The following is a 25630-nucleotide window of genomic DNA, read 5'->3' as shown; positions in this document are numbered from 1 at the left end:
ATCTATTTATGTGCATTTGAGTTTGTGCTCTTGCATATCGATGTGAGGGTAGTCAGTTTGTGTGTGTGTGTGTGTGTGTGTGTGTGTGTGTGTGTGTGTGTGCTGGTTCCTCTGGGCAGGCCATTAGGATACTAACAGGTTTTTAAAAGGTAGGCTTGGTGCTGCCTGCTGACACAACAGTCAGTAAATAGGGAGATAGGTCCCAGACTGTTTCCTCGCAGTCAGACACGTCAGCAAAGATCATCAGTCTTCACCACAGTCAGAGAGGAAGACACACTAAGTTGACATTTCAACCTCTTGAATGCATAGACGCCTTTGTAAAAATCATGGACAATGACTCTATTCTCACATGTTTAAACGCAGTGCTTTTTGTTCACTGACAAAACTAACACATCAGGGACTCAACAATTCAACCCGCAGCCAACTCTCAAAAGTTTCTGAAGGATTTTTCCAGTGCTGGAAGTAGTACCAAGCTGCTTTGTCATATGCTTAGTTATTAGCAACAGACCATATCACACATTATATTATTGGATTATTATTTTTACCACAGAACTTTTGAGTAGTTTAATCTACAACAAGATATGTATGTCATAAAGTATAAAGTCGCATTAAAGTGACATACTCAAGTAATATACAAATACCTCAAAACTACACTGCACTAATAGAAGTTAGTTAGATTACACCAATTAAAAAAACCCTCTGGAATATAAGATGTAATGACGTGTCTAATGTTAGCAGTTAATGGGAGAAGTTATATATATACTACAATATAATTTTTATAATTTTAAGACAAATACCTAACTGCGCATTTATCACCAAAGATGTGGCCACAGTCTACAAAAACAAGAATCCTGTGGATACAAAAAGGCGATATGACTGACGTTGATCTTATCATGTTCTCAATAAGTTTGTGTGTCATATAGCCTAGTTGCAAAATTATATATTAAATAATCTAAATTATGTTTAGTATAATTAAATCTTGACATAAAAACTAATTCTGTCAGTTTTAATTGCAATTAATTAGACATCAATAATTTAGACATATTATCATATTGTTGTGATATCAGTATTCAGTAACACTGAATTATTGTCCAGTGCCATCAATAAGCAGTTTATTAGGGGGAAGAAAGAGTGAAGAAATGAGTGATGAACAGAGAGGAGTGATGGAGTGACAACAGCTAATAATGCGGAGGTGAAACCACATGAATTCCTACCTGAGCGATGGTACCTGGCCGCACTGTGGCCGCAGTGAGAGAGGCAGCTGGGCCGAGAGAGGCGCCTCCTGGCCTCCACAGAGAGAGCAGCCATCACAGCTCCCATAATGCCGATCAACTACCACAGCAACAAGGCTAGCACTGCTAACAAGCTGCTCTGAGATATTCTGGATACTGCGGGAAACCCAAAGAGGTCAAACGAGACAAGATCCAAACTTCAAAAGATTAAATGTGAAAGCTCAGTCATGGAGATCAATGCTAACAGAATGCTTTCAATTGCTGAGCTGCTAAGTTTGATTCCTGGCACTAAAAGTCTCAGCTCAGTCTGAAAGAAGGCAAATGAGCAAAGCTTGAAAGTCTGAATCTCAAGTATCGACAAGAGCAACTGCCCGACACTGGCGTAATGTGTGAGTGAGAGTGTGAGTGAGTGTGTGTGTGTGTGTGTGTGTGTGTGTGTGTGTGTGTCTGTGTGTGTGTGTGTGTGTGTGTATGTGTGTGTGTGTGTGCGTACAGGTGCTTTTGCCAGAGGCCACATTTGAAAATCTGTTTGAGTTTTGTGACACCACGTCACAGAGAGAGAGTTAAAAAAGAGGCAGGGATCAAACAGCTCTGCAGAGCTTCTGACCTTTCACATCACACACCTCCACACCTTTTTTTTTTTTTTCTTCATCTGTCTCACTCCCTTCCTCTCGTCTGATCGTTCTCCGCATAGAAACATGACTATAACTCCTATACGTATGTCTCTAATAAACTCTTTAATAAATTCATATTCCTGGGTGCTTCTGGAAAACCTAGCAACCATCTGTTGTCTCTCAGGGGTGGGCAAAATGGATAAACTTCTATATATCACGTCATTTCTATCACGCTATCTTGAATTTTGTGGAAAATGTGAGGACAACCCTGAGGAGTCACTGTCGACCAAAATGCACTGTGCCAATCAAAACACAGGACTTTCTTACTGGAGAACGCCGGTCGTTTCCTGTGTGAAACCAGTAGCCAAAGTTCCTCAGCCAATCCTACCACAACCAGATTCTCTAAAAACTAAAGATGAAAGGGTCACAACAACAGGTGGCTGTCCCCTGAGCGCAGGGCAGGCAGTTCGATCCCCAGCTCCTCCTGTCCTCGTGCCAACGTGTCCTTTGGACACTTGTAAGTTGCTTTGGATAAAAGTGTCTGCCAAGTGAGAAACTGTAAATGTGTAAATCTCCCAGCAACAGCAGTTGGTTTCAGTTGAACATTCTGTTGCTATAGCTACCGCTAACTGACAAGTTCCATGGCAGTTTAACTGACATTCTTTTTCTTTGTGTTGATGATTGGTTTGATGACTTGTTAATTTAGTCTACTGCTAACTAAGCTAGCCACTGTATAATCTTACAGAGGCTAATGTGTTGCTAACACAACACTAACTAACTGTTAGATTAGGGGCTAACTGTCATATATTTTACTAATTTTACTTTAACTCATATTGGCTAGAAGTGTATGTTTACCAGATTAGTTACTGTGTTTTACTTCCTATAGAGAACCAAAGACATGGTGCCACATCTGGCCAACGCTGTGTTCCTCTAGCCTCTGTAATCTCATTCAACAGCTCTTACTGGTCTCTCTGAAAAAATGACACTGAAACACGGGGGTTTATTCTCCATATGCTCAGGCAAATTACCATTAAGTACAGCAGTTGCTACACAGAGTTGAAACATTTGTAAACAAAGTTAAACAACAGTTACTTTGTGAGCAAACGGCAGTTCTGTCTAGTTCCAGGTTAATTTAAAATCTTTCTAATTGTAATCTCTGTAGTGTAAAAACTTATCTAAATACTTGTCTTATCTAACCATATGAAGTGAGCCAAACAACATACTGTTGTTTCAGAAAGTCTCTGTTCTTGCTGTAGTAACAAATGTGAATGGGATTTTTAATAAGGTTTTCTTAGTTCTGGAAAATAACCCAGAAGTTTGGTTTCACTTTCGGCTCTCTATGGAAACTTAATGTTGATTTTTCACTGGTGACACTTTGCTTCTTCCTGGCCTGAGGGATAATTTATGATGTATGATAATGTATGATAATGATTTGAAAACTAGGTTATACTCCCGTGAATCCATTGTTTTTGTTACTGTACTAATTCATTTTACAATATCTTTAATCTAACACTTGTTTACGGTATCGCTGATTTTTAATCAGTATCAGTACATTTATAGTGCAATACTGTTTCACAATGGCCTCCAGTAACACTCCAACCTGGACTTCACCCTTTATTAGGAGGAGTGTGTTGAACTTGCTTGTTGGCGTCACATGTTTTAAAACAGAAAGGTCCAGATACTCACTTCAGCTAGCTCACTCAGCTCCATCATGGGAGCCTAAAACCAAAGATGGTGGTTTGTTGGTGTCAAGAAAGTAACAGAATACACAGTTGGAAAAAAAAAAAAAAAGCTGTCACTTAGCTGCCAGCAGATGCAAATGCCAAGCATTAACAATGACGACAACAACAACAACAAAACCTGACACTGCTATGAAAATCAAATGAAGGCAAGAATGCTTTTAGCTGTTACAGTTTAGATCTGCATTAGCCTGAAAGTGTACTGAAAGTGGCAGAGAAGTACACAGTTATTATGGACACTACGCTTCATTTCAATCTGGAAGTGAATCAAGTTATACTCACACTACCAACAAAGAGCGGAAAAAAAAAAAAGTATTTTGATGACTCACTCAAGGCAAGAAAAGTTTGTGTTATTTGTACGGATTCACACAATTGACATGAAGAGTCTCAGAGAGCTTCTCATGACCACAACAAAACTACACCACCCTCAATCAGGCCATAAAAAGTGGGTAGACCCTTCGGAAGGACCACAAATATACGGTAATATAATATGAAACAAAATAAAATAAAGATCTTATGCCGCGTTCATAACATATTGTAAGAAGATGATGAACTGGTTGACATTGAGAGTGGTAAATGTTTTGAAACTTCACAATCAAAGACTTTCCTATTTGTGAATTTTATGTCAACCATAAAGAAATAGTTCATCACTGTAGCCTTATTTTCAATTAACAGATATAAGAGTGGTGTAAAGAAGAAGGTGAATTTCAAAGTATATTTCCCAAAATGTTTTTCTTTTTCTTTGATGGTTGATATTTACAGTAATTCTTAGATAGGAGAGTTCTTGGTTGTGATCTTTGAATGCATTGACCAAACTGTTGCAATGAGATGTCGTGTTGTTCATTTCCGTCTTACACCACTTGTGTTGTTTTCATATTATATTTGGTATATTTTGGTTCTTTCCAAGGGTTCATCCACTTCCTTATCTTTTGTGTCTTCTCATCTAACTCTCGACAAGACAGTGAATAAGTGTATTTCCCAAAATAAAGAACTATTCCTTTAAGATACCACAGCGGCCGTTTCTTACTTTCCAATCAATTAAGTGATAATAAAGAAAACGATTAGCTGAAGACCTGCAATATAGAATATTCTTGTTCCTCAGCACCGATGTAATATCCACCTCGACCACTAGAGGACAATGGACACTAAGCAACACAGCAGAGCAAAAGACCAGCGCACATTCATTCACTAACACAATCATGATGGAAATGAAACTTGAGAAAACGGATCAAATTTTTCGGACTATTCCAAGACCGTGTATAAGCTTACTCAGCTGCAAACCAATAGGTGGATGCTCTGTGGTTTGTCACATCATCATTTTCTGCATTTCACAGAGAAATGATTGATTAGTAAGAGCCAATACGTGGAGAAGAACAAGCTGCGAAGAAATATTAAGATTGCAGCATTGAGGCCTGCCTATTATTCTCTGTATATTGTACAGGTGATGTCATCATACACACAGGTGGAAATATGGTGCATGGCGAGTGCATGTATTTGTGGATGTGGCTCAAACAGTGAGCCTTCAGGACTTAACACACTGCTGCTGCTTACACCTGCCATGTCTTTTTAATGCTCACATCTTCCCTAACAACCTGCTCCAGGGACGGAAGATGCAAACTTTTCCTCAGATATTGAGCCGAGTGTAAACATGAACTTCCCTCTCTGAATTCAGTAAACAACACCGCAGATATCTTAATTAGCTGAGAGGCGTCTCCAGTAAAACCTGCTGCAGAAATATAACATTTGGTCATCAGGGGGGGAAAAAAAAGGCAGCTGTTTCAGGTTTTTCCCACTCCTGCTATCTCTGACTCGCACGTTCAGCTGCTGAATTAGTTCCAGTTAAGACCAAACCCAGTCTCACTTCCATGAGAGATAATCTCCTTTCATAAAACCACCTCGGCCAGGCAGGTTCAAAGCCAGCCTTAGCTGTGTAATTAAAACAGGGACTTCTTAATCAAAGCTCATTTTCTCCTCTCCTCTCTGCCCTGGTTGTCTTTTTTTATTATTCTTCTCATTTCTCTTTATCCAACACCCAAATATCTCTATTTTCTCCCCTCCCCTCCTTCTTCCGAGCTGAAGGCAGAGTTAGGTTTCGCTAATGGATCAGTGGAGACCTGAACCCTTACCTGAGCAGGATCCCATTATGGAGATTCAGACTGGGAAGTGGAAAGGGGAGTGTACAATGCAGAGAGGCCAACCAAAGCAGGAAGCAAAAGAGGGCAGTTTATCTTCTGCAGAGAACATTTATCATCAAGTCTCCTTGTCTCCTGTCGACACTCTAAAGAGGACGAGCAAACGCTGCACCCAGAGGATGTGTTCTGCTCATACTATAGGAGAATCTCAGACATGGGAAACAGCAGGAGATTTCAGACAGGAGAGGACAACGTTTAAAAAAGAAAGTAAAGAGAGGGATAAGTGTGGATAAAGAGGAAACAGCGGGGATGAGGGGGATACTGCTGATTCAGCCGACAGTGGCTGGATGAAGCGATGTGGTCGTTGGATGAGAGGACAGGACACAGGAGGAGGACAGAGGATAGACTTACATCTAATCAATGATGAACGGAAGGACACGCAGACTAACCCAAGAAGGACAGACTGGTAAAAAAGATGAACAGACCAGTAATAAAAATAAAAATCCTGATTTGGACAAGGTGCCACTGATTGGACAAAACCCAATAAAAGTTTACTTCAAAAAAAAGACAGAAGTCTCCTTTCATTCAGGAATAAACAGAAGGAAAAAGACACAGGACGCACTTATTGAATCTGAAGTAAAAGTACATCAAAGTAAAAGTATTAGCACAATGTACTTAAAGTATCAAAAGTACCTGCCCGCTGTGGCTGATAAATTCTCGTATTAAACTGCTAATATTAATGCATCAGTGTGTACGCAGCAATTTACTGTTGCAGCTGCTCAAGGTGGAGTTAGGTTTAACTACTTCATATACAGTTGTTCAATGGTTCAGTTCAATAAATTGGAGGGGTCAGGAGACGATCAATGGGTAGGAAAGTAAAAAAGTTCTGCTGCACAAATTTGTGTTTTTTTTGTTTTTTTTTTATCTTCCTGAATCTGTTTTTATGAAATATTGTATAATTGCCTCAAAATGTTATTTAAATGAAACCCATCTATCTGAGATGTTTAGAGGGGGAAAGTCTCTTTGGTGGAAAATGCTGCAACTCACAGACATCTGAAATATGACAAAGGACCCCAGGTAAACACTGTAAGAGGTTTTGTATTGTATTTTACAAATGCATCATATGTTTTTAAATGAACAATGTTAATTTGTAAGCTGCAGCTGGCAGATGGACAGTGGAGAAGTGAATGATGAATTCATATTTTGTGTTAGTCATCTGAAGCTGTAAAGTAACTAAAGGTATCAAAATGTAGTGGAGTACTAGTATAAGTGGCATTATACATTAAGTACAAAATTTTACTTAAGTACAGTAGCTACTTAGTTACTGTCTGCTTCAGTATTCAATGACTGAACACTACTCCAGTACCAGTAAATGGACATCCACCTCAATGTTTTTGTTGTAAAAAAAAAATACAGTTTCCATTAATGAAAGCCATTTGACTTCTGAAGACCAGAAAGACCAACAAGCAGCAGAATAAAATAGAAAATACCTTTAACCACCGTCCCAGTGATGAAGCCAAAGAAGCAGCGCAGCAGCTTGGTGATCTCCCTTTCACACTCCGCCCTGCACGAATTCATCCTCTAAACTTTGACCTCCTGGACCACCACCACCAAACAGTGTCAACAACAGGAAAATACAGGGTCTCACAAAACAAAACCAGTCAAACCAGCCCACAAATGGGAAGAAAATAAAAAGGAAAAAGGCTTCAACCAAAATAATAAAGAGACTGGTTTAAAGGGCGCACTAAAAAACTTGCAGAAGTACTTTTTTCTTTGATTTTCTTGCAGTCCAGAGGATGTTTCCTTGGTCTAATGTTGCCTGTCCCGCCTTAGATAACACACTAACACTCCTTTTTAAACTAGTGTCCCAGTTTGCATACAGGTGATGTTCACTCCCTCCTCTTCCTCCTCCTCCTCCTCCTCTTCTTCTTCTTCCCTCCTCTTTCACTTGTTTCTCCCTCCTCTACCCTTGTCGCCCTCGGAGGAGGTGAATTGAATCGCTGTGATGTTTGGTCCGTCCTGAAGCTCTGGTCGCTGTCGTTTCATATGACCGACCCTGACAAACCACAACACACTACACTGACACTTGTTAACACCGCTCCTGTTTCACCCTTCATTAGGCCACGGCGCTGCATGGTCACCGGGACACGCTCGCCCTCTGAAGTTCACCTCACTTTCTCTGGCAGACAAAAGACATACAGACACAAGTCAAGCCGGCGTAGGAATATCTGACAGTTCAGTGAAGAAATCTCACCACGCTACTTCCCTCCCTCCCTCCCTTTGTCTCGCTTCCATATCTAATCCGACTCATGTTACACTTTTCATATTACACTCATTCATATCTCCCCAGTTTGTCTCTTATATGGCTTCATTATCTGACTCGTCTTCCAGGGTGTGTGAGTTACTTCATTTACAGATTAAACTTTGTGCTGAGTTTAATTTCTCACTGTCAAGTGAAAAATGTTGCCGCACCTATCCAGCACAGAGGGCTGTATGTTTGACAGATACAACTACATTTCTGGGTTGGAAAGGAAACAATTAGTTGATCAACAGAAAATCAATATGAAGATGTCACCTTGGGCTCCAAAAAACAGTGATGGGCATTTTGCAAAGCTTCAGATCATCTACTCCACATGGAGTACCTGTGGTGTAAGCGTGACAGCATCACGTTCTGCCAGACATAAACACCTGAACACTTTGTGCTGCAAGTGAGAGCAGTAAAAACCAGTCAGCAAGCGAGGAACAGCCATCAAGATCTATCGTGAGAAGCTTCTGCTGGTGGGAGAAGTGGTCTTACAAACAAACTTCACCAAACAATGAAAAAGATCTAAAAACCTAAACATCCACAATTACAAATTCACCATGATGTGTATAAGGAAAATGAGGGTAGCAATGTCCACCTTTATATAATTGATAGTGTTACATAACATCCAGTTTAAAAACACATCTGTAACATGACCGGTGGTGTTGATGAAGGGGTACAGTACCAACCCATCTGACAGGGCTGTTGCACAAGACAAAAAGGACTGAAGCACTGAACTAAATGATCAGGACTGTAGCCAGGACTCTGGGATCATCAGTTCCCTCAACATCCATCAGGAAAATCTTTTAAAATGTTCTGATTACACTATGTTTTTCACATTATTTCTTTATTTGCCTGTGAAATTAAATTTTTTTCTGCATTTTATCCCCTTACGTGATGGTCTAATTGCTGTTTCAAAGCCTCCTCCACACTGCCACAAATATAACTCTGCTGCAGGAATTTAAAAAGCTTTTTTTTTTCTTTTCCTCCTAAAAACATTCACATGAAGCATGGACCTTTATTTCATGTCATTTCTCTCTCTCTCTCATCATTTAACCTCTATATCATTACCTAAGGGCATAAAACAGTCACACATAAAGATACTGACTCTATATAACATGAGAACCATCCATAAAAAAAAACAAAATGTGGAAATCATTAAACCTCCAGAAACAACAACAAGGACATGATTAATCGATTGCCTGTAAACATAACTGACCAATTCGTCGATAAAAACAATCATTAGTTGCACAGCAGGTCAGAATAACATCCCTGTGTTTTCTGTGCCTGCAGACACAGTTTCCTCACTCTCTCTTTCTCCTTCTGTAGTCAACACAAGCATCCTGTCTACATCTGCTGAGTTTATTCTCCACACGCCCTCAGCTGTAGTACTTCACGTCCAGCAGTCTATCAAACTGGGCAGTTACCTGCCCATCCCTGCTCGCTATCTCAGCTCCTCTTCATCTAAACTAAACCACAGCAACTGCCTCAGCACCACCACCACCAACAACACCACCGCTCTCTGATACACATCTCCGTCTCTGTGCTGCTATTTTTAGCTCCTGGCCATTACAGAGGTGAGGGCTTGCCCACCGACAATGCTGAACCTCTCTTCCCTCAGCACTGCTGAGATGAAATAGATCCCATCACAGCCTTGCTTTTCTTTCTCTCTCTCTGTGACTGGTTTTCACTCACTGTGCTCCTATTTCACCTGCACAAAGAGCTCTTTCACCGATTTGGCAACCAAAGACAGAAAAAAAGATTACGTGCGTTAGTGTGCATCAGGGAAAGTTAAAACTACATTTGCAGCTGAGAGCAGCCTCTTCAATTCACTAATATATACTATATATATAGTATATAATATATATATACTAGATGTAGGAAGCCACCGAGCAGATGCAGCATATGCACTACATAAGTACACGATGTGCTCCGGCAATTTTGCATGTTTTTATGATCGTTTACTGTCAACAACCTTGTGCAGTTCAGCACACCTCCCTTCAGTTTTGAGTGCATTAGCTACACACTGGACTGAGTACATGTAATTCAGGCGTACAAGGAATCGATGGGCAAAGCTCTCCCTGAAGCACAGTAGTGATCCCACTGTCCAAACAAAAATCCTGGACCGACAATACCTGAACCTGCAGCAGAAACATGTGTCTCTGCATCTCCACCCCACATTCAGCACAGATAAACAACGTTTGCAGATGGTAAAAGTTCTTTAAAATTAAAACAAATGCAAACAGTTATCTGTTGTGGCCACTTGGGGACGCTAAAGTGAAAAGTTGTCTGGTGAAGCTCTAAGAAAAGGGAAAACAACAACAACAACAAAAAGCGATGACAGCACTTAGTGAAGTGTTGCTGCTGGAGCCGAGGGAGGACGAGGAAGAGGAGAAGCCAACCTGATACCAAGTGTGTGTGTGTGCGCGCGTGCGTGTGTGTGATAAACAGGATTGCGTGATAAGACACGAGGGCAGGTCTTATACGACTGAGTTTAGCTCTCACGTTTCTGTGACCTGCTACAAACTCTCTGTTGCCTCACATGGTGTTTGCTTCCTGATGAATATGGCCTTTATTTAAACAAAACTAGGTATCTATTTCCCTGTCTTGGTGGTAAGTGTGATCTCAGTGGATTAAACTATAAGTATACATCAGTGGGTTACAATGCTGAGAGCTTAGCAGACAGCGAGTGCTTTCATTCAGAAACACTTCTTATTCTCTCTCTCCCTGCAGGCAAAAGATGAAGTGCACACAGTCACAGCTGGACCACTGGGTGGAGCACTGACACTAACTCCATGAGCAGACCAGGTCTGGAGCCCGGTCCAAGCAACACACTGGATCCAGAAAGGTATAGAGACAACAGTCAGGAAGTCCTTATGAGCCTTTTAGCTCTGGTTACAATTGATAACACAGCTGGTGTAATTCTGTTGTATGAATCAGGAACCATTAAAACATTTACTGGTACCCAAGTGGAGGTGCAGTGGGGAAAAAAACAAGACTATGGGGAACAAGGGAGTAACATTTGGCATTTTAAAAAGGAAAGAAAAATAAATTATAGCAAATTAAAGTATTTTGTCAGGGCCGGGTGCCTCTGGGTACCAGTGCTGGGAAATAAAACGGAAGTTTCCTCGTTGTTAACATTTAATTAATGAGTAAAAAGGGGGGTGAACAGTCACACATCTTACTGCCCACAGAACTTATTCTGACTGTGTAATGTAAAAAACTAATTTCACTCCTTATCAAACACTATTGTCATGAGTAGGAGACAATACAATCTACCAAAGGGGGGCTCAATTTACAAGTGTGTCTTTGGCAGACAGCTAAAACCACACTCAAGGGATTTGTTTTATTTATGTCACACTATGTCTTCTCCTTTAGTGTACTATCTGTACTATCCGCAGCTCTTAACAGGTACGCTGAAGTAGAAAACAAACATACCTTTCTCAAATGCACAGCTATATATAGGCCTCTATTCTCATGAGGGGAGGAAATAATAATAGAATAATAAAGTCATAATATATATAATATAACATATAGTTTGAGGTGGATCCAACATGGCTAATCTATGTATGTGTGCTGTTACATAATCTGTGGCTGCTCTCCCCCTTTTATACTTGAACTACACAGTAAACACAAGGTTTGTTTTCCAGTCCTGCAGCCTGTAGCTACACAGCCTTAACAGAAATAGTAAAATTGTTGTTACTCCCTTGTTTCCCATCGTCATGTTTTCTTCCCACATTTAAGTACCTGTAGGAACCAGTAAGAATTATACTGGAACATGATGGATACAACAAAGTTATATAGTGTAAATTGTGGGCTTTATTATACAGCGTTACCTAAGTTATTCTAGTTGTGGTCCACTGTGCATGTAAATGTGTTGGAGGCACAGAGGTGGAGGAGATGGTGTATCAGAGTCTTTCAGGTCTGCGTAGAGAATATTAATGGTGAACCGAGGGTGTAGAGACATTTGATAAATGAGTGTATGCAACTGATCTCTGGGTACTTGACCCTGAGGTCAACTGCCCGGCACAATGAGTCAGCCGTGCCCACAGGGACCTCAGGAGGCCAGGGGAGGTTCAGCCAGTCGATTTAAACATCAATTTAAATACAGTAAGTCACATTTGTTGTGCATTCACCACACCATTAGTCTTGCTTACAAATCACACTCATTCAACATCAAATTCTCCCCCCTTTCACCTTTGTCCTGTGGCTGTGTGCTGGCGATGATCCATTTGACCAGGCAGCATTTCATCAGCGCTTTCCGAGAGAACCGCGGCTTCTGCCATTTTCCAGAATCCTTCACTCTGCCCGGTGCAGGCTCTACGCCATTGGCGTCTCCCAGCAGGCTGCCATCGACCACCTTGCCATCCACCTTGTAGGGAGGGGAGGATGGAGTACGAGGAGGGAGAGAGAGAGAGAAGAGAGTTCAGGTCGATATGGAAATTAAACAAACTAGCTGAGATCTTTAAATTAAGCAGGAGATTATGCGTGTGCCGGGAAAATATGATTATCCTCTGATCTGGAGGTGTTTCAGGAACACTTTAGAGAGGTTCAAAAAGAGTTCAGCTCAGCAGATCTGTGGTATTTTATTAAGTTTTTGTTATCTGAGGTTTTGAGGACAGTTCGTGCCCAACTATACTGCCTGCTATAGCTCCACTTTCTAAAAGGAAACTTGTACTTTAGTGCAAAAATCCCTCAGAACCTGTTGTTATATGACCAGGCAGCACACAGCAGCCACACTCCACAGTTTAATGACTGGTCTCTGCCCCCCCCCCCCATCTCCCTGCACAGACCCTCAGGGCTGTGAGACGCTCCCCGGACATCTCATTAACCACTGCCTTTATGTTTGTCGACTTTTCTCTTCCAAACCACAACTTCTCTGAACAAAGAGACAACCACTGAAAAATAAATACTTTTCACGATTATAATAACATTTGATTTGGTTTAAAGGGAACTCTGCGGGCCCAACAGAAACAGAGACATTGCCTTTTTTTAAAGTGTCAAAACCTGGATGCCTACGTTACCCACAACGCAAACGAGACTGCCGACGGTTGAGTCAGAAATTTGCGTGTGTGTAGCCTTGAGCCGGCAGCGTGAAGCAGGGATGGGGATAGAGCTACAGAGGTGTGATGAGCTCACTTCTTTCTGACTGCACACCCCCAGATTTATTTTCATTTTCAAATTTGTTGTCTTCAGCTGCAGCCGATGTCGACGCAAGATTTTTTTTTTTGGCCACTTGGCGACAGTGGAAACAAGCAGTGAACAATAATAATATAGTCTCTTTATGTAATGTATATGAGTTATAATACAAGTTGATATAATAATATTCAACTCTCTTTCTTGCTCTGTTTTGGTTACTAACTCCTGAGGGAAAGATCTGGCTCTTTAGCAGCTGAATTGGTTCAGAAGACCTTTTCCACTGAAAACGTCTGCCTGCTACAGAGAAAAACTGACAGTGATTGGAGCGGTGAGAGCGAACCAAAATGTGTCGTGGGTCGGAAATCTGAAACAATGAGCTGCAAGATGGCTTAACACTCAGAAGATTAGTAGCTTGATGAAACATCACATTACATGTAGCCACTTGAGCCATTGTTAATGCAAAACTACCGATTATAGCAGCTTTAAGTGCCTGCTAGATTGTTTTGGATTGTATTCATATTAGATCCAATATTCAGTAAGGCATGCTTTAACTGATGTAAGTGAGAATGATGATGATAATTTACATGTCATTACAGCTAGAGTTGTGATTTGTAATATTTTCCTCGTGTCTTGCTTGTCATGTTCATAAAAAAAACAATCCATCAATTCAATTATCACTAATTACTTACCACAGTAATAAACCATTGGGACAGCTCTTCGATCCCCATACCCAAAGTTTTATAAGCCAACGACACCATCATGTTGCCGTTCACTCAGCATATGGACTTGAAATGTTTTAATAAGGACGGATTACAACAGTTTGGCTGCAAATACATCAGCTCACAGTAATCTACTGCCACTGAATGGATGCAGGAAAAAGACTAGTGAGCCATCTTTAGTTTTAGAGGGAGCTGAGCTAATTTCCACTTCATCAACAAATGTTCACATCTGCAATGGGCCGTAAAGGCTTGTTCCGGTTAAAGACGTAAACCTTGACATCAGCTTTCTTAGAAATCAGGGTGCAGGTGAGGTGAATTTAATATTCCTGAGTTAAGCACTGTCGCACCTTGAAATATCTACCCTAAGGTTTAATTTCAGAGTAATTAAAAGGCTGTTTCTGTTCATTTTCATATTCAGCTCCAATTCATCATCGTGACTCTTACTATGCCAGACCATTCCCTTCCAACTCATTCACATTCAGAGTTTATCCTCTTTCATCTGCGGAGATAAATCTGACATCGAAGACTTTTGCTCTAATATCTTTTTCACTTTCTTTCCTTCATATTTTGCCATCAATTCAGTTTCTTTTACAGCAAACACCGAATTGATCTGATGTGATCTGATTTAGCAATAATGTCTTTCTTTAAATTCTCAAGGAGCTGTATTCGGCTGCTGCTGCTGCTGCTGCTGCTGCTGCTGGGCGCATGCAAAACACACACACATATGCACAGAAAACACACACACATGCATGTGTACACTGTAGTGGGTGTGGGGAGGAAGATGAAAGAGGTGAACACAGAACAAACAGAAGCTCTGTTTACTCTGTGGGGAGGACAGGAAAGCAAAGGATGACAGAGGGGAAAAAGAGAGGGAGAAAAGGAGGGAGGACGGAGGAGGAGGAGAGCAACACACACACAGAGAGAGGATTTTAAACGGCTATTTGATCCCATGGGAGTCTGACCATGCAAATCCTGTATACTTGAAGATAGTGAGAGAGAAGGAGAAAGGAAAAGTAGAGAGGGAGCAAAAGGAAAAAGATGTGATGAGGAAAAAGGTCTGTTCGTGTTCCTGGAAGAACTGAAGTCAATTAGCATAATGAATCGAGGCCTATCTGAGAAGAAGGGCAAAGGACGGCCAGAGGACGGAGGGATGGAGGATGGGAGGACAGAGGAGATGAAGATATGAAAGCACTTTGCTGGGGAATACATCTGCAAGGCTATTTCCGTGCATCTTCCACATGAACAGACGGATAAAAAGAGCGAAAATGAGAAAGGAAAAGGCGGGAAGGAAGGAAGGAAGGAAAGAAGACTACAAGAAGGGAAATGTACAGAGAGAGGAGTGAACATCTGCATAGATTACACACAAACACACAGGCTCGAACATAATGACAACACAGTGAAATGGAAAGAGATGACGGAAACAATTATACCAACATCTATTTATCCAAAGATCAACACTGGTACAGCACGGAGGAGTAATATGAAAAAAGGCCGGGAAAGAGCTCAGCGGTGGCTCACTTCTCCAGAGAAGTAAATTAGAAAAAAGGATTGTTTTTCAGCGTGGCTTTTCAGTGGAAGTCACAAACTGGAAAGAGAAGGCCGCGGGACAAACCGATGCAGACAGACGCAGTGTAAACACAAGAAAATTCAGTGTTACATTCGTTTTTTATTCATGGACCGCTGGACACGCAGGCGCGCTCACAATCATAAGCCACACACAGACACGCAGAGACACACACAAACAATTTCAACTACTTTTTATCTTCTATTCCTTCTTAACGCTTCAGCTAGCTTTGTCCTGGGGCAGCACTTCCCCCTTGTAATGTGTGCCTCTGAACCACACACACAAACACACACACACACATCAGGCAGAGAATATACCCATAAAGCTCAAAGCAAACACAGAGCAGCGACGCGGTGAACATCGCTATGCTCTGACATAAATTATTTAACATCAGTCGCCGTGTTGTTGGTTCAATGAATGTTGGTTTACATGAAGCGTAAACCCCGGCCTCATTACATGAGGTCTCTCACTGTTAGTCCACTGTACCCAACACACAGAGAATCTGGACCAACTAAAATATAAACAGAGAAAAATAAAAAAGTTAATGCAAATTATTAACATATTTATTGGGATGTATACAAGCTTCGTATATGCATTCCTAGATTTATCATAAATTATGTAAAAGTTTTGATGTAAATTATGAAAGCAAAAACTTAAGCTTTTGTTGAGGGGGACACATATTTTTGTTGGAGGGCCGGATTTGGCCCACGGGCCACTGTTTGACTCCCACTGGTGTAAACCCTTTGTTATCTTCTTCTTTTTTCTTCCTTTAATATTTTTAAACTTGCACAAGCTACTGTTTTTGGTCATTACGGTCATGCTGATAAAGCAAAGTTGAGATAGAAGAAATTTTTTTGACAGAATTAGAGCAGCTGAAGCATCATGAATGTAATTTTAGTGACAACGTGGGATGGAAAAGATGGAAACACTGATGGAGAATGGAGTGAAAGAGTATTGGAAAGGGGGAGGGGGGGGAGAGAGAGAGAGAGAGAGATGTAGTTGTGTAATATCCCATTAGTGGAGGGGAGTGTCCATTAATAAGTTATATGTGATTAACATTCTCCCAGGCCATGGTGGAGATACAGCATGTCTCCGTCTCATGTTCTGCTACATACAGTGTCCCAGATCACATGTTCTCAGACTCTCTCTCTCTATGACTCAAACTCGGGTCGCTGAGGTTCCTTTGTTCTGCCTGGCCGCCTCCTCAAGGTTAAAATGTATTTAAACTTGCTACTTCAGGGAAAATCCTCCCGTCACACAACTTGCTTTTTTGTAACAGAGTTTTGTAACAAGTTTTACTCTGAATCAGTCCCACTAAACTTTCTTTCTAGTGACCTATTCTCATCGTCTACTTATCTATTTTTGAGATGTAAATAATTTATTTACCATCAAATGAATATTAGCGTGTTCAGCCGGGTATTGTGTTTACATCACGGCCAAGCTGATAAATAACCGCAGAGTCATTTGACCCGGGAGTGAATGCCCATTATTTGACCATTGGAAAAGGGGCTTGAAACATATATTTATACCTAATCTCCACAGACCTGACCTGTAAAATAAAGTGACTCAGTTCAGCACATTCTATTTTCTTTTCTTTTTTTTTGGCATATTTACTTTTACTTTTTGTCTTAACTACCACAAAACTTTCTTTTGTTTTCAAAACTTTAATACAATGAGCTGTTACTTCATTTGATTGGTACGAAAAAAGAGAAGCTGCATTAGTTTCTAGTAGTTAAAAAAATAACTTTACACCCAGCTCTCGTACTTAGGAGCAACGTAACTTAGCAAAAAGGTCACGTACAGCGTCTAGCTTTGCATTAGCTGTTAGCTATCAGTTACATGAAAAAAATTTATTAAAACAATGTCATTAAATAAAAAAGTGGCTTCTTTTCTCCTTTCTCTTTTCATCCCAAAAAAACAAAACACAAAGCTTTGATTCCTTCCTTCGCTCCTTTTCTCTTTCAATTTCTATTTATTGTTCAACGCTCCTTCATAAAACTCTCCGCAGATCTAATTGATCCATCGGGCTACATTTGAAAGAGCTAACCTAATTTCACTTGAAATGAAAATGAGAGTACTCACACATACACCAACACACACACACACACACACATATGCATACAATGGAGGACGCGAACAACAACAGTCATTTCATTAGCCGTTCATATTGTTTCTCTGCACCCTGGATGTTGGCGCAAATCTGTCCTCCATCCCTCCATCGCCTCACCTCCTCATTACCTCCAATTTATTTCACAGTCAATCACTCCTCCGTCTCTTTCTCCCCTGCACACACACCCATCGTCTCTCACCATAATGTTACCTGTCACCAGGCAACTCTCCAGGTGAAGCAGAAATACCAACTGGGATCTAAACATATAGGGAAGGAGACTGTGTGTGTGTGTGTGTGTGTTGTGTGTGTGTGTGTGTGGTGTGTGTGTGTGTGTGTGTGTGTGTGTAAGCCCATGTGTGCTTGCATATGGAGAGAAATGAGACAAGCCTGCAAGAGGAGGAGCCCAATGACAAGGACTGACAACACAAAGGGAGATAAAGTTAATGCTTGATAAACCTCTCGCACGTAACTTCGACCACCGGGGATTTCCTGCAGAGGAGCGCAGCCGTGTGCAAGATCGACATGGTCTCAATTCTCTGCCATGCAGGTGTGAAGCTGCATGGGAACGACAAACAGATCCACTGCTCATTTTGTTTGCATCATGTGTAGACACAAACTACAGGGAAGACAGTTGTTTAAGTGTAGGTGGGAATAATGATACCTAGAGTTATAAAAATGGGAGAGTGTGACTCTGCTGTGTTAAACCTGCAGTAACCAAACAGTTGTTTATTTACACATCCTCACGGAGCCGCATTATCATTCATTTTGAGTTATGTAAGTTCAATACTCTCTTTTAGCTCTGCTTTTGGTCACTACCAACTCCAGAGGGAAATACCAGGCTCACAGCTGCAAAATGTTTCTACCAGCTGGTCGGGGTCGCTGCCTGTACCTGTCTGCTGTTGGGTGCTGAGCAGGTAGCGTACAGCTGGAAACAGCTGCCTGCTGAGAACAGTGAGAGTGAAGCACAACAGTCAATGTTTGGATCAGAGAGCTAAACAATGAGCCAAAACTCGCTATAAAACTCAAGCTACAAACTGGGCGTGAAGATGTGGACGTTAACCACACAGTGAAGGTTTAACATAAAGATGTGGTATTATGGGAAATGTGGGAGCTAGCACTTTTGGAGCTTGACCCATAGGGATTAAAAGTCTGGATGTATCTGCCTCTGCTCTTTCAAGTATTCTGCATTTATGTTTGTTTTTTTTTTTTAATCTGTGTGAGTGCTGCATCTGTGTGGGAGAGGGTTAGTAAACCCTGGAGTAGACTTACGCAACCGTGTCTCCCCGAAGTTATGTTTATGTACGACTAATTTGCAACAGCAGATATATACAGAAAAAAACATAATGCTGTTGACTTAATTATGTTTTTTAATCAACATAATTATGAAATGTTTTTAAAAAAGCTGAACAATGTTCATATCTGCATAACACACCCGGCACTCGGTTACAGTTGGTGATAATTCTTGTCTTGGTTAAATAATAAAAGAAGTCATCAGCGACTTGAAACACTAGACAGGATGTGTTTACTTTTTAAATATTTAACAGTCTTTTCAGTATTTTATAACCAAACACACTGTGTTGTTAGGTGTTAATGTCCTGCGCTGCCACTTCCTATGACTTAAACTGACCGGAGTAGATCCATATAACCACAGTGTCTGGGAGACAGATTTAAACACACCGCTAACTCTATTTTCATTTTGTTGTCCACCCACCTCCTCAAGACTGTAGGCTACTCTGTAGAAAAGCTATAGCATTTGCCATTTGTTCAAATGCGTATCGCTATGTTTACCTGACAGGGACCTCCGTCAGCTGTGTCTCTGAGTGGAACAAAGGCAGAGGTGGTGTAATGTTGTTTTATAGCCACATAACCTCATAGGCAGGAGGTCTGTGAAGATGGATGGTTAAAACATGTGACTTGGGACATGTGAGACCTCTATTCTTTTCCTATTTTCCATTTAATAGTTAATGTTGGATTATTTTAATCATGACCACAATTTCCAAGCCACCGAAGTAGTTTTTGTTCCCATATGAAATTATTATAGAAAGGATCAGAAAAACCTGACAAACCAATGTATTACATCATTTAGTTTGGAAGACTTGTTGAAAAGGAAAGGGCTGTTTGACAGCAAGATAAAGCGGTGAAAATATTCAAAATATAGACCAAACAGTTTTATTCTGTGGGCATTTTTTAAATGGCTAAAATACTTTTTTTTTTTTTTTTGCTGACCCCGTCCACAGCAGCGCATCACTCAGCTCCTGAGCCCCCGGCTGCTTCTTTAAACTGCAGGTAATACAGATAACTACAGACTACAGATAACTACCTCACACAACCCCACATCAAATATCCTGAACTATGGTTTCATTAATAGACAGGTAGTTAAGGTTATAGAACGAGCGTCGTTAGAAACAAAGCTGAAACGGGACGCTCCCTAAATGGACCTTATCGCTATAACATCGTCACCTGACTTCCTCCTTAATTAGCCACTAGAGGGCTTTGTCACTGGAATGACTGAAATGACTGATGCTGTGTCACATGACCACTACAAGTCATGACGAATAACATAACGAAACGTAATGGGTCGTAATAAAGCTGCTTGCACCAACGACCTATGGGGTCCTTGCTTATGGAGGAGCAGTCTCATAACTCTCATAACCAACACAACTGTAACGTTAAGTTGATAGAGAATGTCTTCATTACATTACATGCTCTTTCAGATACGGCTTCGCTCAGTGCGGCTCTTTACATGAAGTCTGCTGCATCCTGAAGAAAATATGTGAGCGGGCTGATGGTCGAGAGCTGATACTATTTGTGTCCTGACTGCTTGAGCCTCTCAGTATGGCTGTCAGTGCGAATCAGTGTGTCTGTGGGAGGATGGCACCTCCATATGGACTGCATGCTGTGTGTGGGTGTGTGTGTGTGTGTGTGTGTGTGTGTGTGTGTGTGTGTGTGTGTGTGTGTGTGTGTGTGTGTGAGAAAGAGCCTTCATGTGGAGAAAGAATTAATACTCTGGGGAGGCTCCAAGCAACAGAGGAGCCATGTTTCAATTATCAGCTCTTATCCAACACACACACATACACATACACACACACACACACACACACACACACACACACACACACACACACACACACACACACACACACACACGCCAAACACATCTGTCATTCCTCTTCGTATACGTCAATAAGTATATTGACAGATGATAAAGATACCATGTATGATCATCATAACATTAATTGATCAGTGATAGATATTTTACAGCAGCTTCTCTTCACCTCACTGCATTTTCACCCTCGTGGGTCGATAATACTGTGCCTCTCTCAGTGCAATCATGTTGGCTCTGAGTGTGAGAGAGAGAGAGAGATAGCGAGAGCGAGAGCGAGAGTGTGTGTGTGTGTGTGTGTGTGTGTGTGTGTGTGTGTGTGTGTGTGTGTGTGTGTCTTCGCACACTAACTCACATTATGCTGAAGAAAAGGAAATTCTTCATTTGGACTGATTTACCATATCAGAACTAATTTGCGATGATAAATATGCCCCATTTTTAAAGCCCAGATCCTGAGGAAATTTCAGTAGTGTAAGATAAAACGAAGATTTCAGCAAGAATGGCAATTTTATGCTCGAGCTACAAAGTCTTCAAATGCCCTGTTTTTCTGCAGTACTGTGAAGAGAAGCTCTGCTCACTTTGGTGTTGATGTTAGATCAGAAGTGTGCGGTGCCCATTCCTGTTCCCACTTTAAAGGATACAGTTACCAGAGCTGTTCAATTATTTAATGAGTCTAAATCTACCAATCACACCACGTATTGAACAGGTGGGTCCCTCAGACACTGTATCAGGTGCAGCACAATGAACTCTGTGTGTGCCGGTGTGTGTGTGTGTGTGTGTGTTGCCGTCAGCCTGTCTGGCGTAGCGTCACTGATCTGTGCAGGTTGACTGTGTGTGACTGCTCTGATTGACACGCTGCTCTGTGGAAAACTGCAGCATCAGACTCAGACATCAGTGTCTTAAAGGAAAAGGCCACTAAAATGCTTATGTGGACTTTACAGTCACACTGGAGCCACAGTTAGTGTCTTTATCTTTAGTACAGTTCTGTGGGGATTAAAATCAAATCCTTCAGAATAAAAGAGGGGAAATGACTACACCAGCATCTAAAAATTAATTTCATTATTGATTAAATGCCAGTTATTTTCTTGATGATTTGTTTTGTCTATAAAATGTCAGAAAATAGTTCAACACAACTCAAGGAGATTCTATTTGAGCAGCGATCCAAACCTGAAGATACTCAGTGTACCGTCGTATTTACATTTACTCATTTGACAATTTTGAGCAAAGTGACTTACGAATGAGAAACAACACTCAAGCTTCAGTACAGTAGGAGACCTTGGAGTAAATGTTCTTTAAGACAAAGTGCAAGGAGATCAGGTAAAGAAGTGCACAGTAAGTGTGAGTTAGGCACGTCAGGGTGTTAGAGGTGTTAGGAGAGGAGGTGCCCTCAGAGAAGATGAGTATCTAGGAGATTCTTGAAGATGGAGAGGAACGCCCCTGCTCTGATTTGCTAGCTCGTTCCTCTATCAAGGAACCACAGACAAGATGTGATGGCTTTGTGTGCAGGGACAGCAATGCCAGGTGGATGACCGGGTCGACAAAATATGTGTCTTCACAACTGAAGACAATTATTTGTTTCCCACAAACAGTCAGTGTTGTTTAGCGTTTGTTTTAGCCATAGCAACAATTGTTCCCTAACCTTAACCAAGTCAGTATTATTGTAACCAAACTAAACCTTAACCGTTGTCATAAAACTGATCTATTTTCCAACAGTCACTTTCAACACCATATAACACCTGCTGAACAACAACAGTGGCATCAGATCAGAAAACAGATGTCTAGAGGGCAAACAACGTATTGTGTTTAATTTAGAGGACTAACAGAGAAAAATCAATCACAGGAAAGAGACAGTTTTCACCCACTTGGTATGTTCAATAAACCAGAATGCAGCCACGTGACATGTTGATCATGTTGTTACATTTTTCACATACACATGAATCTTTAAAGCTCACGCTTTGCGGAGGTTGCTGAAAACTGTTCTGGAAACGTAAGAGAGGTTAAAAGGATGATGCTAACGCAGATGAGGAGATTGAATACTTTTGTTATTGTAAACAAATCCTATCAAAAGACACAAACCATCACCGTGTTAATCCCTGTCTACGCCTGATGCGAGCAGTTAACGAGAGAAGGTCTCTACAGCAGATTTATAGTTCAGCAGGTTTCACCGGTGGATATCACCGCTGCAATATTTAACAGATGTATTTTACCTCATCAGACCATATCTGCTTTAATCACTACAACATTTACTGTGCCTAGATATACAGATATAGAAAAGATCTTTTTCATCTGTAGTCCCTGGGTGGCCGCTATTGTGAATTAAAACCTCACACTATGAAAAACAGACATGGCGAAACATTAATATGAAAATCTCAAAACAAAAGAAAAAAATTAGTAACTCCAAAACAAAGAACAGAAAACAATACTTGCTCCCAACTAGGGAGTACAACATCATTAAAACAGATATTTCCATCCATAAACACAGTACTAATGCTGGCCACATAATCAGTGTCTGTTAGCCCGCAGATCTGAGTGTCCTTCAGCCAAGTTTTAAACTACATTTAAAATGATTAAAGGAAGTCCACATCCACATTCATATATAACGGCTTCGCTTCACTTTGAGATACAGAGCGACGGTGGGTTACAATGTACTTATACAACTGGAGCTTCATCCAAGTAACTTTTATATTATCGTATTTGAAAAGGAGAAAGCTACAGAGTCTTTCTTCAACTTCTTTAATGCTGGTTTCATCAGCATCAGAAACGTGTAGGAGAAACCACAAGAAGCCCAATGCTGACCAATCACAGCTCACTGCAGTCCACACGTGCTCCTGAGGTCTGGTTACATTTTTTAGGAAGGTAACGTAAAACAATAAAGACACTTTCTAAGTTCACCAGCCTGGTTATAGTTTGTACGCTTTCATTTAAAAAAAGCCCTTTTTTTCTGTCATAAGATTTGTTGACAATACGACGTAGTAATAGGAGCCAATAAGAAGTAGAAGTCGATGAAAGCGGATGGAGGAAATGGGATCACTAAATCAAGTAAATTCAAGACTTCACAAAAGCACAAAGTCATTGTTGGAACGCAGTGAGTATTTTTCAAACTGATAAAAAAAAACTGACATATAACAAAATTTTTATGTTGTATAAAAACATTTTTAGGACTCGTTGTGATAGCACCGCTCTGATCTCAGTGACAATGACTCAGAATGAGTGAACAACTGCAAACCTCTACTGCTCATACAGTCACTCTTCAGCAAAAAATAAACTGAAGTGAGTCACACACTAAATTATCAGGCACACCGTTGCCTCACAGTGTGATTTAATTCAAACACCTGCATGTCAATAGCCAGAGAGAGGGAGAGGGGGGTGGGGTGGGGTCTAAATGCTGGAGAGGTGCTGCCGCAGTCGGCCTTGTGGCAGGTGTCAAACTGGTGCTAATAATGGCAGCCGCTGCTCATAATTTCAAACATTTTTTCCATCTCAAATCGTTGCCAGTGTGAGATTTGACTTACGTTTAACATTCATACAAATGGAGCAGGAGAGAAAAAAAAGATGGTTGATTAGTTCTTGGTCATTTTACAAGCAAAAGTGCCAAACATGACTCAGTTCTAGCTTCTCAAATGCTGCTTTTCTTTGTCTTTTGTGATATTAAACTGAATATTGTTGCATTTAGAAAAACTGTATGTAAAATAAGGACATCACCTTGGACTTTCATCATTTTATATTTCAAACGATTTATCAATCAATAGAGAAAGTAAATAATAGATTAGAGCTGCAACAATTAGTTGATTAATGGAAAATTGCTTGGCAACCATTTTAAAAAACAGTTAATCATTTATGTGATTTTTTTAAAGCAAAAAATAACTAAAGGTTTATTGGTTTCGTCTTTTTAAAAGTTAATATTTTCAGATTTTCTTATTCTTCTCTACAAGCAAACTAAATATCTTCTTAAACGTTTGTTGGACAAAACAAGACACTTTAAAACCTCACCACAAACTCTGGGCACTAGTGATGGCTATTTTTCACAATTTGCTGATAATCTTTACACGCAGCGATTCATTGATTGATCAGAATACCAGTCTGTAGATTAACTGATAATGAAAATACAGCAGTTTGTTGCAACCCTAATAAAAAAATCAATCCATTACCACCAAGCACAGAACACGAAAACAAGTGCACATGCATCTAAAAAAAAATGCATGCAGGCTTAAACCCTCCATCTCATTATGTCTGTGTGATTGATCAATTGATTGCTGTGACTCATTGAGTGATTGATGATGAGTGTCTTCACTCACAGAGAAGCTCTGCCCCCTCCAAACCTCCAAACACCAGCTCATCACTGAAACATCTGTGTGTGTTCATGCAGGTGCCAGCAGTTTGTGTGCATCCAGAGGTGAGTGTGTGTAGGAAGAGTCCATTTGTTCTTGTCTAGCACGACCATAAATATCAATATTTCTCCTGCCAGTGATCTTTTGTTTGCATCCATGCACAAACTCTGAGATTAAATAAAAGTACAGGCAGGTTGCAGCTTCCTCTCTCCTTGCGGACTGTGTGCTACCACGCACAGAGGAGCTGCCATCATTCCTAAAACGACTTCATCTGCATCGGCAGTAACAGGTTTTTGCTTGTTTTGCAACGCACCGCGAGAAACATTCACAGAGCGGGAAACTCAGCCAGAAACGGATCATTGTGGGAGCATTAATGAGCTTTGCCTTGCAAGGTGTTGGAAGTCACTTTGGGGAGGCTGGGCTTTGACTTAATGGACATTATCTCAGATTTAGACTCAGAGGGTGCTTGTTGCTGAGGACTGATCTGATAAATTGATTCATCAACCAGGACGAAAATTACAAGCACGATCTCCCTCCTTTTCCAAGAATTGAGGATTTGATGCAGACTGTGCGGATTTTATACCAGACGCGTAAACCGCTTGGAGCCACACGAGGTGGTCTCTCCATCACACACACACATACACACAC

General features: G+C 40.8%; 1 protein-coding gene across 1 annotated transcript in view; it reads right to left on the bottom strand.

The window, feature by feature from the left end:
- The window catches only part of kcnip3b (Kv channel interacting protein 3b, calsenilin), a 50882-nt gene that overhangs the window by 16710 nt on the left and 8542 nt on the right, over window positions 1–25630 (bottom strand). Inside the window, exon 3 of the mRNA XM_056377368.1 lies at window positions 12217–12391. Coding sequence (XP_056233343.1) covers window positions 12217–12391 — 175 coding nt within the window. The remainder of the gene's footprint in view (window positions 1–12216; window positions 12392–25630) is intronic.

This window comes from Seriola aureovittata, chromosome 5 (genome assembly GCF_021018895.1).
Source record: "Seriola aureovittata isolate HTS-2021-v1 ecotype China chromosome 5, ASM2101889v1, whole genome shotgun sequence".
Classification (NCBI taxonomy): Eukaryota; Metazoa; Chordata; class Actinopteri; order Carangiformes; family Carangidae; genus Seriola; species Seriola aureovittata.
Note: the sequence above shows the minus strand (reverse complement) of the source record. Positions and strands in the feature narration are given on the sequence as shown.